At 43.1% G+C, this 15964-nt stretch overlaps 2 protein-coding genes across 3 annotated transcripts; both read right to left on the reverse strand.

Annotated features, from left to right (window-relative positions):
- Nucleotides 1-447: 447 nt before the first annotated feature.
- On the reverse strand, nt 448-7389 carry ccndx (cyclin Dx). Of its 2 annotated transcripts, XM_054760552.1 has the most exons (7): nt 7109-7389; nt 2879-2926; nt 2719-2794; nt 2115-2465; nt 1839-2054; nt 895-1212; nt 448-824 (listed from the first exon to the last, which is right to left on the reverse strand). In XM_054760552.1, exons 4-7 carry the CDS (start codon nt 2346-2348, stop codon nt 675-677), a joined length of 918 nt encoding a protein of 305 aa, XP_054616527.1. In that variant the 5' UTR covers nt 2349-2465; nt 2719-2794; nt 2879-2926; nt 7109-7389; the 3' UTR covers nt 448-674. The 2 variants fall into 2 exon arrangements, with proteins under 2 accessions (XP_054616527.1, XP_054616525.1); XM_054760550.1 differs by lacking the exon at nt 2879-2926 and having other exon boundaries at nt 2115-2402.
- Nucleotides 7390-8814: 1425 nt separating this feature from the next.
- tbc1d17 (TBC1 domain family, member 17) lies at nt 8815-15732 on the reverse strand. Its single transcript, XM_054759875.1, has 17 exons — nt 15612-15732; nt 15076-15171; nt 14919-14996; nt 14743-14854; nt 14489-14672; nt 14304-14412; nt 14063-14233; nt 13534-13659; nt 13359-13462; nt 13115-13209; nt 12136-12252; nt 11954-12054; nt 11748-11847; nt 11571-11668; nt 10315-10431; nt 10147-10233; nt 8815-9823 (listed from the first exon to the last, which is right to left on the reverse strand). Exons 1-17 carry the CDS (start codon nt 15636-15638, stop codon nt 9644-9646), a joined length of 1902 nt encoding a protein of 633 aa, XP_054615850.1. The 5' UTR covers nt 15639-15732; the 3' UTR covers nt 8815-9643.
- Nucleotides 15733-15964: the final 232 nt, after the last annotated feature.

A 15964-nucleotide genomic window follows, 5' to 3' on the forward strand; every position in this document is an offset into this window, starting at 1 on the left:
GATGAGGAATGCAGGCTTAGTGTAACGAACCAATAGGAGGAGGGTGTTGGCACACCAATTCCGCCCACTCTTACTGTATTTAAGGCCTAAGCTACCAGCACTTATTAGTTTGCTGACGAAGCTCTTCGGATGAGGAGCGAAACGTCCGACACCTTCTACACAGAAGTACAGATGACGTCTCAAGAAGCCTTTTCCTCGATGTCGTAATTACCTTCCTTGGAGTAGCCCTTGAAGGCAGCGTTAGCCACAGCAATACAACATGGACACACAAATTGTTTTCAAATCTTTTTATTTGATTCCAAAAATAGACTTCTTCATTTAATTAGGTTATTACCTACACTCATAGGAATGGAAAATGAAAGAATAAATTAACATTAAAAGTAAATAATTGCACATCATAATAAATAAAATGTATAAATAAGCAAAAATTAACATAGATAAGCCTTGAATAAAATTAATAGAAATAGCTCCAATATGGCACAAAGAAAGAACACATACTTTAAAAAAGGTCTGGCAAATAAATAATGGAAAAAATAAATAAACAGTACAATCATGTAATTATTTGAGAGTATAAAAATATGTTATTTTGAGGTCATAATTTATATCAGTTTGACTGATGCAAACTTTTGATTGATCCACACTTACAATTCAACCACGTGAAAAAATTGTTGCGTTCAGAAATCAATCTCTCTCATGTCGGTGGGCGTGCCGGCTCTTTCGTCCTCCATCTCGTCACCCTTCTCAGCGGGAACCTCCGCCAGGCTGCTGCTCAGCCGCTGCTGGAGGGCACACTCGATCATTTGGCTGTAGTACTGCAGCACCACCTGCAATTCCACACAGAAAGAGCCTTGCTAGAAAAGAACCACAGTGCTTGCAGGCCTCGCTGACACTCACCAGGTCGGCCTGGCACAGCTCGGCCAGCCTCAAACTCATCAGGGACCGCTGAGGGCGCCCCCTGCTGCTCAGACCCCGTAGGGCGCAGTTTAGGGACGCCGCGGCCACCAGCGAGGGCGGCGCCCCCAGGAAGCGGGGGTCGCAGATGCACATGGCCGCCAGCGTGTCGCTGTGCCGCCGCAGCGTGGTCCTCTCCTGCTCGGAGTCACCGCCTTCGCTCCTCTCCTGCACTGCAGCCAGGAAGTGCGGGAGGAAGTCCTGCGGAGTGACGGCGGCTGTATCCCAGCGTAGGGTGGCGAGGACGACGCGCTCCATTTCCTGGTGGAGACAAGGCAATGTCAACACTGTGATAGACTGGGGGGTCCATTCGTGTCCTTCAGGGTCCCATCTATACTAATCATTGAACAATTGTAGACTTTTTCAAGGGCAATGTATAGGTCAATCTGCAGTAGGGGCAGTGACCCACATTTACATTTAATACAGAGCAGGGAAATAAATGGATAAAAATGGATAAAAATACAACTATAATCTTTTCCAGTAATGTATATATATATATATATATATATATATATATATATATATATATATATATATATATATATATATTAGTTTTCCCCCACTTTCAGCTTTTCAGCATGAAAAATTTTGCCTTAGATTTTACGCTGGATGCCCTTTCTTCCAATCCTGGCTGGGAATCGAACCTTTGCCCTCTGCCTTGCCCTGGCCCAGTGGATGTGGCTGGCATATTTACAAAGAAATCATTGGCAAATGGGCAAATGACAAATTATTGTACCCCATGAGTTCTGCCTGGCAACAGGTAGCGAATTCTACCTAGCAACAAGTGGCTGGGCAAAAAAAAACCCTGTGAGACGACGGCTATAAAGGCTCTAAAGAGTAGCGTAAGAACTTTTTTTTTTTTACACTCGCCATAATGTTGGACTCACCCTCAGGTTGGAGGGCAGGAAGTCGTACTCGGCTGCAGCACAGAGCGCCTCGGAGGTGATGTTGTCGCACTCTGTCAGCTTGGAGGCGATGAGGACACAGGCGGCGGCCAGGCAGTACGGAGACACGGGCAGGGACAGGGTGGCAGACAGGAAGCGGTCCATCAGCGAGACGGACAGGGGGAAGACGGTCTCATCGCAGCCGCAACTGCAGCACACCTGTGGAAAAGGGAGGTTGATACACCCAGAGGGGGCAAGGGTGGACAAGGTAGGCCGTACCTCCAGCATCCACTTGGACAGATCCTCTCTGCGTTGTGGATCCCGCTGGATGAGGCTGATGTAGAGTGGTGAGGGCGTGTAGCGTTCCTCCACGTGAAGCAGCCGCTGGATGACACGATGCCCCGACACCGACGGGTCCCAGGCGGCCCGCAGCTGAGTCTGGGTGGGTGCCTCCGTCTGGTGCTCATCCTCCACCTCCTCACACCACAGAGACATCGGTACACCCCTCTCCATTTGCAAAGTCCAATGAGGAGATCACCAATTTGCTCTTCCTGGCTCCTTCTCCCACTTTTATACCAGGGAGGAGGAGAAGAAGGCGTGGCAGAGGGGGATAATAAGGCGGGGCCAATGCTGAGTGACATAAGATAATAGCGAGACAATTGTTCAACAGGTGGGGAGAGGCAGCGAGTAGACGAGGGAGGGAGACGGGAGTGCAGACAAGAGAGGGAGTGGCGGGGCGACAGCTTGGGATCGACGGTGAAAAGAAGATGGGGGGTTATGGGGGGGGGCAGAAGAAAGAGAAGCAGAGCGAGTGGAGAGAAAAAGGTCATCTCCACTCTCTGACAATGGGAATGGATGACAATAGAAGACGGTGTTTGTTTACAATGTCAGCGAGAGACGTCACGCTGAGGATGGATGCTTGGTGGGGCGGGGGGGCACGGCTGTCAAGGCGAGGAACCCTGAAGAACAAAATATCATATTAGTCACCCTCAGTGACGGGATAGTACATAATAACATCATGTTTTTATTGGTAAAGTACTTACAGGACACTTCATTAGGTACACCCTCGAATGGCATCCAATCAAAACATTCTGCATTTACAAATATCATAATGTTGACATTTAATGTACTCATTTAACAATGGCTTTATTATTATTGTGCTCGTACAACCAAGAACTCTTTCTAACATTGCAGCTTACTACAGTAAGCAAAATAGTGTAACTTAAAAATTCTATACTATACATTAACAGTAAACAACAATTTTGCTAATATTTAGTCAAATTTTGTTTTTGTAATGTTGTTTATATTATACTGTATACATTTTATACATTATAATATATAATAGATATTAATTAGAATTATTCAATTATTAAGTTATTCATTTAATTAAAAAATTGAATTAAAGTTTAAAAATAATAATTAAAGATGTTATTTAAAAATAATGAAAATTAATAATTAAATTAATAATTATAATAATATATGTAAATATACACACTATATATATATATATATATATATATATATATATATATATATATATATATATAAAACATATATAATACAGACCTATTTATTCATTAACAATTTTGAAACGTTTTTTTTCTTGTAAAATTCTCAATTCTTCCACAGTTTAAACCAGGGGTTTAGCATTTTTTTGGGCCTGTAATGCATTCTAAAAATACAACCAAACAAGAAAACAAAAAAGGAAAACAAAAGGAAAAACAATTGAAAATGTAAATAAAAAACCAATTAATTAATTGCCCAATTAAATAAAACAATCAAAAATAAAAATAAAAATAAAAATAAAGCTGATGTGCTGCAACCCTCTGTGAAAAAGTGTGGCCACCCTGCTTTGCAATACAAGTTGATTTAATTCCAAAAGTTATGCCCAAAATTAAGTGTTTGAAGTACAAACATCATAAAGTTGGAATATGAGTTCTATGTCTTCTGTGCAAATGAGACTATAAATAATATCAATTTTTTGGTACCAATATTTACTTTTTAGTGGAAAACATTTAAAATATTAGCTAAAATGGTTAATTATTAGCAGCAGCCTCATGTTAGTTTGCCAAATGTGATGTTTTTACCTTAAAAGTTCAGAACACTCTGAAAAGTTAAGTCAAACGTCTCTGTGTATGCTAATATGAACAGTTCCAGGGTCTTTAGTTGAGTTAGGGATTTCAAAGGACGTTTCCATCAAAGTTTGCCTTGGAGCATCCTCATTGTCAAAGCAGCTCGTGTACCCCTGACCCCCCTCTCTGAAGAGACCCCTCCCATAGAGCCTCGTGGCAATCTGGTGCTGGTGTTTAAAGAGCCGTGATGGAGGTATGTGCAACAGACAGCGCAGCCCGGTCCAATGGGCCGGGTCAATGAGGCGTATTGTCTCCCTTTACAAATCAGTGTCAGACAACAGGCCCTGGCCTTCTGCCTGATGCCTCACACACTCCTAACGCAGACACACTTGTCACACGCTCCCCAGAGAGCAGCAGCGCACGGTCAAAATAGGGGTCGTCCCCAGCAGGGGATTACAGATTGGATTTGACACACTCGTTACAGGTGGCTTTCAGCGGCGGATCACCTTTCAAGTGGACGTCAGTGGGCTTGATTGCAGCGCCACATCAATAATTCACCGCTCAGCGCTTTGACTGGAATCACACCCAAGTTTTCACCAACGACAAACACACACACACACACACGCTGCTAGTAACAACCCAGGATCTAAGCAGGTACCTTCTTGTAGGTTCATTTTGTGCATTAAAGATGCTAAAAGCAATCCAGTATAGGTTTGTATATGCTCAACTGTCATGTTCCGTCTGTCAGTTTGGACTTTTGGTTTGCCTTTTCTCCCTTTCTGCCATTATTTCCTGATTGGTGGATTTATTTTGTTGTGTCTGTTTCCTGTTTGGACTGAATGCTCCATCTTTACTCCAGTAAGTGGGAGCTGGGGGGCACCTGTGTGTTTGATGCATTATGGAGCATTTTCCTGTTCCACCTTCCCGTTTTGTTTGCCTCTTTACAAGCTATCTAAGATTGTTGTATTATTAGGGCTCGAGCACAAAATTCCATTGGTGTGCAAAGTCCCTATTGTAATCGCTGTGTTTATTATTGTTATTGTTGTTATTATTCCTCTCTGCCTCTAATCGCTCGTTTGGAGATGCTAAACATGCACAAAAAACTTACCAAAATGTGCAGATGTGTAAAAAATACTCATGAGAAATAAAATGATATTGCATTTGAAAGGAGGGTGTACACAAATTATTATATGTTTCATTACATTAATGGTTAATTTGATCTCAACAATAATATTGTTTGTCAAATTCCGTAAAGGACGGATACGTCCAGTCCATTGTGGGGACCACACCACAGACGCCTGAGAGTGGAGCCCGGGCTTCTAGTTTACTTTATGTTTACTTATTTTTCATTTTAGCCGAGCGACATCGTTTCACAGCATTCACCCCGAACACCCGTCCCCAACTGCGTATTTGTACGTCTTTTACGTATTTTTGCGTGGCGATGACGCAACTCTACAGTAATGCATTTCACTTTAGAGCAATTTTAAGCCGTAAAAACGGCCCCAAGGGACCATAGGGATCATGTACTGTAGGTGGAAAAACCACACATGACAGGAAGGAGGAAATGAGAGAGCGTGGACGAGTGTAATAGGTTACGCACTGTCGGGACATATTAACGCATGCACACGCACAGTTCCATCTTCTATGCCGCTTATCCTCATTAGGGCCGCCGTTATGCTGGAGCCTATCCCAGGTGACTTCGGGATAGCCAATCGCAGGGCACACATAGACAAACAGCCATTTAGAGTCCCCAAATTAACCTAACATGCATGTTTTTGGAATGTGGGAGGAAAACCCGGAGAAAACCCACTCCCAATGGAGTTCGAACCCAGATTTCCGATCTCCGGACTGTGTGGCCAACATGCTAACCACTAGTAGCCATAGAACGCAATATCCTATGTACCTGGAAAGATCAGTACAATGGCCGGTACTGAATGGGTTGTCTTTTGAAAAATGGCTGGAATTGAATGAGTTAAAAATTGATTCCACACCTCAATACAAGTTCAGTAGAAGCGTGTGATTGGTAGGTAGTGAGAACAATAAGAAACATGGTATAATAACTGAAAGATAAGCATATCCATCCATCCATCCATTTTCTGTGTTAGTTGGTTGTATGGTGCAACCCTAATGCATCATGTGACCCAAACAAGGAATAAAATATTTTGTCATAATTCTCTGCAGAATTTGTATGCATATGAAATGATCATGCTGCTAGATTACATGAGATAAAGATGCATAACAATGAAATTAGTACGATTATGGGAACTAAGTGCTTTGGACAAAGAGGACATGAAAAGAAAATGAAGCGAGGATAATCCTGGGATGATGATTGGGGGAAAAATGAGGCTTAAAGCTGTCGACAAGGCTGCGGACATTAAAAGCACTTTGGGGCGACCTGAAAGCAGATTGAGTTTGACTGAGCGGGTGAATAAGTCAGGGCCCGCCAGTCAAGTGGGGTCAGGTAGGGGTGGACGGCAGGGAGGTGGAGGGCGGTGCCGAGGGGAAACCCGGTGACAGATCGCCGGCCTGTTTAAGCAGCCTGCTAAATTCATATGTCGCAGCTGTATTCAAAAGGGGGGACGAGAGACAGTGGCGCAGCCCAAAGGGGAGAGCGGCGGGTCCTGAGAAGGGGGTGTGGTGCTCCGCCCCTCATTTTCCAGCTCATTTCCCGGGACACTAGAGAACAGAGGTCCTATTTTGCCCACTGCCATTCAACTAGCACACAGACACCTGCTGGTGTGTAAGAAGGGGGTGGAGGGTTGGGATGGGGGGTAGGTGGGTGGGTGGGGGTGGAGGGGGCCCCACAGGGGAGGCCAAAGTTTAACCAGTTCACAAGTTAAGACAACACGTGACGCTGTGAAACGTCAATCACTCACAGGACACTTCATTAGGTACACACTGTATCAAACACAATAATACACTAATCCCTCGTTTATCGCAGTTATTTGGTTCCAGCCCCTACCAAGTAGTCAATTTCCGAAGCAAGATTCAATATTAACACCTGAAATAGTTACCTTCACGCTCCTATTATTCTCTGTTTACATCACATTGCTGCCACTGTAATGCAGGCTACGGGATCACTGCATGGACATAAGACACGGCCGCCGCTAGCATAGCAAGCTACCGAGCTAATAACTCCAATTACAATATGTTTCAAACGAAGTGGGGGGAGAAGGACAAAGTAAGAAGACAAAACCTTACCACTTAAATACGGTATAGGACAACTGGCAGGAGAACTATGTCGTGTCGGACATGCCATGGCTGACGAGGTACAGTGTTAAGGTAACGTATAGTGCGGATCGATACTTCCGGTAGCACCTCTTAATGCCCTAAAATCGATTCTCAAATAAAAATATCGATAATTTCGACTTCATTCATTTGCGGTAATGTTTGCCTGAAACGTTTCTCTGCTGAAATGTTGACTGAGCCATGTATTTTTTTAATAACCAATCGTTTATTTTAATGGTTTTACTATGTTATGCTTTATCGTTTAAAATACCATTTTCACATATTTTATATGATTTTGTTCTACTTCTTCTGTCGTTGAATATTGGCTTGGCTATATTGTAAATCACCCTGCTACCTCGGTATACGTCAGTGTTTTAAATAATTTACTTAAATTATTAAATTATGAATTTAATTAAATGTATTTGATTTAAAATATATTTAAATTTATTTATAGTATTTTTTATTAATAAATTGAAACGTTTTGTATTCTTTATGGTAAGATATGAAATACTTTTAAAAATTTACCAGACACATTAGGTGAATTTGCACAAAGTATCGGTATCGCTGATACCACCCTGACTTTTACTCAGTATCGTATCAGAAACTAAATCTGTGGTATCGCACATCACTGGTAATCTAATGTTATGTAACATTACTGGCGCCTAGTGGCCAGAATACTACATATAACTTGTTTTTAAACATTTTTGGACAAGTAATAGTCCATAGTCATTTATCACTTTTTTGAAATTGCGCCATGCAGCGAGGGAGGACTGTAAAGCTAACTCAGTACTAAGCACAAAGTGATATTGGATCCCAGTAGGGATTAGTAGTTAGTAAGTTTCTTTTAATAAAATACTTACAGGGTAAATCTGCATTCGTCTCCTCTTGGCCGACATGCTCGAAATTCCACAGTTTCCACCTTGACCGCACCTACTCTGTTGCCATTGGTCAGGGGTCGAGAGTGGGCTGGATGGATACGTTGCAAACAATATTTGCCTTACGCTGCTTCATCAAACTTTTATTTTGTAGTAATGAGCAGATGGTACAAAGGTTAAAAGATGACCACACAGCATGTCAAGTCCATGAAGGCATGCACACAATAGGGCCACTGTACAGTACGCAAAAAGTCCTTCATTATGATCTTATTCCCTTTTTTAGGGAAAAAAAACAAAAACAAACGACAAAATGTAAAAAAAGCAGCATCAATGAAAAAGAGGAAGGTGGTGATGATGAGGAGGAGGAAGTGGTGAGGTGTTTGTTTACAAGAGGAGAGAGAGCACAGTGACATTCATGGGTGTGTCTCCACATCGCCCCCTGCTGCTGACACACTGTAATAACTAAGGTGGCCAAACACACAAACACCCTAAAGCACATGCAAGGGGAAAATGCTGCAATGAAAAATACTGCAATCAAATAAATTGTGGGTGTCCGAAGGGCGAACCGGGGGCCATTTGCGACGTGCAGCTTTTTTTTTTAGTTGCCTTCGGCACATTCTCAAAATACAATTGAACAGGGAAAAAAACAGTAAAAAAGGAAGAGCAGTAATTTCAGGAGAGTAAGGTCAAAATATTATGAGAGTAAGGTTATAATAATGACATAAAAGCGGTAATCTTACAGAAAAAACATGGTCATTTTACCAGGATAAAGTAATAACATTATGCGGGAAAATATGATTGGAGAAGCATAAAGTTGAAATATTAAAGAAAAAAAGGGCCTTATTTTTTTTCAAGTTGTAATATCATGACAAAAAAACTGAGCAAATCATTTTGAAAAAAGTTAATATTGCGAAAATAACGTCTAAATATATTTGGATTAAGTCGTAATAATGGGAGAAAAGATTCACGAGAATAATGTTCAAATATTTGTAAAAAGAAACATTTTTAATGCGAAAATGAGCAAAAGAAAAAGAAAGAAAGAAAGAAAGGAGAAAAACCTCATATGAATAATATGCTTTGTCATCTTTAACACAAAGCTTGAGATGAAGGCTGTTTTTTTTAAAACATATTAAACTTCTTAGTATATAGCCTCTCGGTGGAAGAAGTTTGGGCACCCCTGACATAAATGCTGCAGTATCAGAAACAAATGCAAACCCCCCATAACACCTGCAGGAAAGAAATGCTGCAAGCAACAAAACGGAAGTTAGCCAAGCTACCAGGGGTGTCAGACGTGATGGAAATTAAAGACTCTCAGGTCTAGCACCCCTGCTGGCCTGGCTAACTTCCCCGTAGCCTGGTAAATTTCATGGTAGCTTGGCTAACTTGTTTTGTTTTGTGAACTTGCAGTATTTCTCTCATGCAGCTGTTTGTATACGTTCTTGGTATTTGCAGCATTCGTTTTTGATCCTGCAGCGCTTTATGTGTTAGTTTGCAGCATTTCCCCGATGCATGTGTTTTAAGGTGTTTGGACGTTGCGGCACGTCGGCTCCCGTAGATTACGGTGTCCTCTCAGGCATTTACAGGTAATATTCTTTTGGTGATATATAAACATCTTTGTGACTGTCGGCGGGTATTACAGGCGGGGGGGAGAGGGAGAAGGAGGAGGAGCGCAGGCGGCATCACCGGACGCGGGTCCGACTTGAGATTGGCCGAGGAGACGCTGTGTCTCGCTGCCCTGGGAGTCGGGGCTCTCGTCTTCGGAGCTGGACGGCACGTAGAGGCCCAGAACCTCCTGCACCTTGAGGGGGAGCTCCTAGGATGAGCGGAGGGGGGAGGATGGAGATCAGGTTACAAAGGAGAGCTTAGCGGTGTCCTTTTCCTCCATCCATTCAGCTGTCTGCAAAGGGGCGGGGCTTACTGAAGCACAGTTCTGTGTGTGTGTGTGTGTGTGTGTGTGTGTGTGTGTGGTATGTGGGGGAATTTTCTCACACACATCTACCTACAACAGCACACCTGTACACCCCCACCCCACCTTTTGTTTGTCAGAGGGCCTTCCAGTACCATATTGTTCTGTTTGCTTATTTTGTGACACGCCATAGCCGCCTGGTGCTAGCTTGTGTTTGTCTTTCTTCTCACCTTACACTGAAGTAGCTGCAGGTAGATGGCCTCCGCTCCACGCAGGGTGCTCTGCAGGTCCAACTTCATGGTGAGCTCGTTAATGTGCTGCACCGGAAGGAAACAAGAGTGAGGATGAGGAGGGTGGTGCTGTAGTGACAACGGACGTCTTGGAAAAGGCAAGGGGACCTTCAGGATAGTGTTGAAGTCGTGGTCGGAGCCAATCAGCTCTCCTCTCTGCGACTGCAGGATGGCGCAGGCGATCAGGAGGTGGAAGTTGTCGCAGGGCAGACGGGTCCACATCACCTGAGGAAAAGCGCCGGATGTTACTTGACAGAATTCATATACAGTCAAACCTGTCTTAGCGGCCACCTTTATAGAAGGGCCACCTGCCTATAGCAGCCACTGAAAAATCCCCTCCAGCAAATTTACATGTTATAGACCCTGTGTATAGCAGTCACCTGTCCAACGCAGCCAGCAGCCACCCATTTTGTCTCCCTTGGTCAATATCTGACCTGCATATCGCAGCCAAATTACCAACTCAAGTAGAAGCTTCATGCACGAAAAAGTTTTGTTTTTCAATCAATGAAGGCGTCGTGTGTAGACTTTAATTACTGAGTCCTAGCTCAGTCACAATCATTCACAAGATCCACACAAACTGTCAGTTGTTCCACATAAAAAAGCCGTCTTCTTTTGAGCTTGCTATTTCCTGGTCAAACATGTAACTTTAAGAGCATTTGCACCAAAACATTACCGCAAAGTAGGCTGGGAACAGGACATGCTCCCAGCGACGCTACAATAAAAAAAAAAAACATATGCTAGCATGCATGCGGCAGCGGGAGCAAAACTGAGTTTGGTTGTACTTAACTGAAGTATTTTATCAGTTATCCGTTATTATTAAGCCTCTAGCTTCCTTTTAGTAAGTAAAAACCTTGACTATGATTGCACTACATTGTCATGTAGACCTACAAAGTACACTTGGAAGAACAAGAGGTGAATAAATGTATTGCAACTGATGAGGGGTAGGATTAAATAAGCTTTGCTTCTTCCTACTCCTTTTTGAACATGCAAAATTGTGAATTGTACTATGTGATGTGCTACTGTTTGACTCATGCATGTTCAGGATTAAAACCATGAACCATGATAATAACAAGCCTAGTAGTGCTGTACAACTTTTATCAGCAGTCCACAGTGCCATCTACTGGTCAACATTATTATTATTATTTTTTTCCCTTTTTTCCTCTACTGGTCAACATTCAAACTGGATGCCAACCTGTCTATATAGGCCACCTGTCTATAGCGGCCACTTTTGCAGACTCCCTCAAGTGGCCGCTATAGACAAGTTTGACTGCTACTTAGGTGTTCATTTAGGTGTAAGTTCCCAGTCATATCACAGTCTAGGAATGGAACACATCCGTACCCAGTAAAGGCTGAAGTGAGCTCACCTCCCACATTGTGAGGATGTCCTCAAAGGAGAATTCTCTCTTAAACCAGATGAGCAGCCAGCGGAAACAGAAGCAAAGGGAGCCGCTGTCCTGAGAGTCTAGCGGACAAAAACCAGGTTGCTTTCACAAATACAGTATCTTCATATCCTAAGGTCCGAATGGGAGAACACGACTCACCCAGGAAGTCGCAGAGTTCTGGGTCCAGAGCCTTTAACAGGATGCTGAGCTGAAGGAGCTGCTGCTTCATGGCCTCCTGGGACTCTTCAAAGTTGTGGTGCTGAGGATAGAGAGGGGAGGCGACCGAACAAAAACGTGTGACACGTTATGTTTATTGACGAAAGAAGTAAATGTTTATTTAAAAAGGAAGTCTGTTGTCTTCGCACCACCAGCTCCATGAAGCCCGTCAGACACCAGAAGGACTCCACTTCGTTCTGGGTGACAAACAGCAGAGGCGACAGGAGGTCGCTCATGCCCTGCACGTACCCTGCCCATGTATTTAAAGGTCAAATGTTAAAAAAGGGAAACTTTCTCGAGCAGCAGATCTGCATGAAAGCTAAGAACGCACCCAGATCAAAGTTGTACATGCAGTAGGTCATCAGCACGTCATGGAGGAGAGCCAGTCCTGGATTGTCATTCCCGGAGAAGAAGGTGTTGTGTCTGTCTGTCCTGTTCACGTCTCGCTCTGTGACGCAACACACACACACACACACACACAGTCATATTGTCGACAAAATGTTTTTTGTTCCACAGAAAAGACATCTCACTCACCATAAATCAGTAATAATTTGTACATTTGTGATTATATATCGAATAGAATACATGTACCACTGTTAAAAAAGCCCATAACTTGTACATATTTATGTCTTTATGTTTTTTTCATCTAGTGTTGAGATTTCGCACTTTGTTCAGCGGACCTCGAGTGCACCATAGTTACGTGCTGCTTGGCTACGTTAGCACGAGCTTTGACAGCCAATCAGGCCTCAAAACGTGATAACACATAATAACACAAAGTTTTGTATTTAAAGGCAAAGCTTTAAATATCTTTTTACTTTACTTCAAAAATCTTTTGACAAAATAAAAACATATCTAAACATAAAATTTAAATATATATTAAATATATATTATTTTCTCGGGTAGATCTTGCACAGGTTCACTGCCGAGACCAAGGATCTTGGTCTCAAAATGGTTGGTGACCACTGCTCTAGCGCTAGCCTGTCGATCAGGCTAAAGGCTACACCGGGACTCCCATTCCATCTTTTCATGGATCCTCTTCCATTATCATTGATTAGTGGTGAGTAGCTATACATTTTATACTTTAAATGTATTTCATAAGTGTGAGAGGCATATTTAGGGATTAAACCTGGATTGTGTGGCAAGTGAACAATGGCAATTAAAGAGAGAAGGGGAGGGTTCTGGAGCTAAATCTACTCACTTTTATTGCAAATGTTCATTCAAAATTGAAAGAGACTGTCAACTTTTATGGCCGTATTTATTACTCGCACTTTTTCGCCATTTGCTGGTGGTCCCGGAAGAGCACGACTCACCAATCAGATTTCTGTATCCCCTGAGGAGCGAGTTCCTCATTTCCTGCTCCTCACTGACGGACTTCCACTGTACTTTCATCCTGAAGTACTCGTCACTGCAGGCACACACTTAACAGCTTCAACACCAGGTTTTATTTCTCTGATTTGATTGAATTTGATCATCTTATTATATAAAATAAAATATCAAGGTAACAAGTGAGACTGAAGCAGAGTGTTTGTAATCAAAGAGATAAAAAACACTCACGTTTTGACCCGTAAAATGTCCTCCCGCTCTCTGCGAGTGCTGCTCCACGGATAAAAGCCCAGGAGGAACTTCCACACCTCCTTCCGCAACGACGGTGTGATGCCCTGAGATTGAGAGGGCGCCACATCAATACAAAACATCAAATTCAACAAGCGTGCAAGTGGTGGTGTCTCACCCCTCGGAAGACGAGCTCTTTGACGCTCTCTGGGTTCTTCACGCGACCCTCGGGGTCAAGGAACTCCTCCCATTTGTCCAGAGGTTGACCTCTGCTTACAGCTGGCTTGGGGCCGAGCTCCACCCCCTGGAGGGCAGACGTCAGATGAACATCAGCAATCAAATACATTCTAAAACACAGGTGTCAAGCTCCAAGCCGGGAACCAGATTTGGCCAATTATATCATTTTATGTGGCCCGTGAAAGCCTGGAACTAATGCACGTTAAAAAGACACTTATTCAAATATGTTTACATATATTTCAATTTTATTAATATTATTTTTTTACTTGATATATATTGTATTATTATTTATAAGAGTAGTGTGAAAATGTATCATTGTTATGTTATTATTTCAGTACTATTTAAAAAAAATACTATACTACGTAGTTATATTATAAATACTATTATTTGTAATATTATTGTGATTTTTTTTTTATACATTTCATTTTTTTACTTTACTTTTGTCCATATGGCGTATAATGCTTTCTTACACATGTGATGAGCTCAAAGCCAGGCTCCTCGTCAAACTGAGGGGCCATACTTGAATCCTGAGCATCTCGTTGATGCAGCGGGGAATCTGGAGGCCGGAGAGCCACTCTGAAGAAGTTGGTGACTTTGGAGAATCCACCAAACGTAGTTGCATAGGGGTCCTGGATGAATCTCTGTTCAGGAAAGCAGTTTTAAGAGCGCCATAAAGTGTTTTCTCAAAGGATGTTATACTGCTAGACTTACCGATACGAGATCTGAGCCATCGTCAAAGAGGTGCAGCTTATCAAAGGACTGAGAAAGAGCATTTGGGTCTTGAGGGTAGGCCAGGAAGAGACGCCCATCAACAGGAGACCTGATGACGACAAAGTCCATGTGGTGTGTCAGTGAGCGAGTCTGACCAGCTCGTGTGATGTGGGAGTGATGCGTACTGGTCCAGGACGATGTAGCGGCTAAGGGCGCGCAGCAGCTCCCTGCTTCCTCCCCTGTGGAAGTGCAAAGGAGGCAGCGGGTGGCCCCCTCTGCTGGTCAACACCAGGAAGTTTCGACCCAGGGAGAAACGGGCCCTCCTCAGGGAGTAGAGCTCCGACAGAGGCAGGGAGAAGGACCATTGACCTGCACAAGAAGGTTGCAGTCAGTCACACAAACCCTCTCCTTGTTTACACTGTACACGTTCAAGCTGTACCTGACTCTTTGACGGGGACATGTTCTCTGTCTTTCTTCACAGTGCTGATGACTGCCCAGTCTGGCTCATAGCCGGGATCAAAGTTTGTGTCCTCCTCTCCTGCTTCTCCATCCTGAAGAATATGAAGGCGGTCACAATCTGTGCCTTTTACGCACGGCAGACTGATAACAGCTGACCTTTTTGGTGTAGAGTACAGCGGGAGCAGTGCGGCCTTCATCCTCCAGCGGACTCCATTCCAAAGCTGGCACCCCAGCCTGAAAGGAGCACATTATTCATCATATATGCTGCTGTTTGGCATCAAAACAGCTGTCACACGCATGTGGATTTGCTTACCCGCTCTACAATGCGGATGAACCCGGGAATGCTGGTGTCCTGGTTGCTCCTCTTGGCGTTGGTGTGCAGGTACACTCCCTCCTTCTCAAATATCAGCTGAGGAGCAAAGCAAAGCAGTTAGCTAGCACAAACTAATGAGAGCCACAGACGGTCAGCACGTTTGGGATTTTTCTTCAAATTGCACTGAAATAAAGTCCTTAACAATACAACGAAGTCAACGCATCACGTGATCAGCAGGGCTGGTCTGACAGGTCACGTAACGCGTCTTGCGATGAAGTATCCACGAAGTTTCTTTGATGTCGCTCAACATTAGTCTACCACTCCTACTACGCTTATCTCTTCAAACTCAGTATCTTTATGATTTAACGCCATCTAAATTTACAGGCGATAGGAGAGGACTAGCTAGCTAACAAGTCAACACAAGACGACGGCAGGCAACGACAACTGGCTCGTGTATCCAAACTATCGGAGGGACAGATTTAGCAATTTCTTCACGTTCGAAACATAAAAAAATATCAAGTAAGCCTCGTCGATACCTTGTAATCATCATTGTTTTGCTCCATTCTTAAATGGCTGTGGGTCGTCTCTACGCTTGTCGTCCCAAAACAAATGTTACGTCACTCTTCCTGATTCCGTAAAGCCCGCCCACAGAGTGACAGTCTTAATTTTTTCAGCAAGAGCTTAAATATAACAGGATTCGGATTGTATTTCATCACTTCAAAACTTAACGTTTTTGTTCTGGTTTATGAATATAATTTTTAGTGCAGTTCTACCTTGTGACCTCTAAGGATATGATATAAATAAGACAAAAACTACTCTACTGTGCTATTGTTATACTCACACATTGTTTTTAGACTCTTGATTATCGAGTATCATCACCTTTGTGTTT

The sequence above is a fragment of the Dunckerocampus dactyliophorus genome, chromosome 18 (assembly GCF_027744805.1).
Source record: "Dunckerocampus dactyliophorus isolate RoL2022-P2 chromosome 18, RoL_Ddac_1.1, whole genome shotgun sequence".
In the NCBI taxonomy this organism is placed as follows: Eukaryota; Metazoa; Chordata; class Actinopteri; order Syngnathiformes; family Syngnathidae; genus Dunckerocampus; species Dunckerocampus dactyliophorus.

What these genes read in the sequence shown, in the direction of transcription:
- tbc1d17 (XM_054759875.1), bottom strand. Translation starts at nt 15,638, where the DNA reads ATGGAGCAAAACAATGATGATTACAAG. An exon ending in AAAACAATGATGATTACAAG is followed by an intron (nt 15,172 to 15,611) that starts GTATCGACGAGG and finishes TTTGCTCCTCAG; the next exon opens with CTGATATTTGAGAAGGAGGG. An exon ending in ACATCCTCACAATGTGGGAG is followed by an intron (nt 10,432 to 11,570) that starts GTGAGCTCACTT and finishes GCTTTTCCTCAG; the next exon opens with GTGATGTGGACCCGTCTGCC.
- ccndx (XM_054760550.1), bottom strand. Translation starts at nt 2,348, where the DNA reads ATGGAGAGGGGTGTACCGATGTCTCTGTGGTGTGAGGAGGTGGAGGAT. An exon ending in TGTCCAAGTGGATGCTGGAG is followed by an intron (nt 2,055 to 2,114) that starts GTACGGCCTACC and finishes CCTTTTCCACAG; the next exon opens with GTGTGCTGCAGTTGCGGCTG. An exon ending in TCCTGCCCTCCAACCTGAGG is followed by an intron (nt 1,213 to 1,838) that starts GTGAGTCCAACA and finishes TGTCTCCACCAG; the next exon opens with GAAATGGAGCGCGTCGTCCT.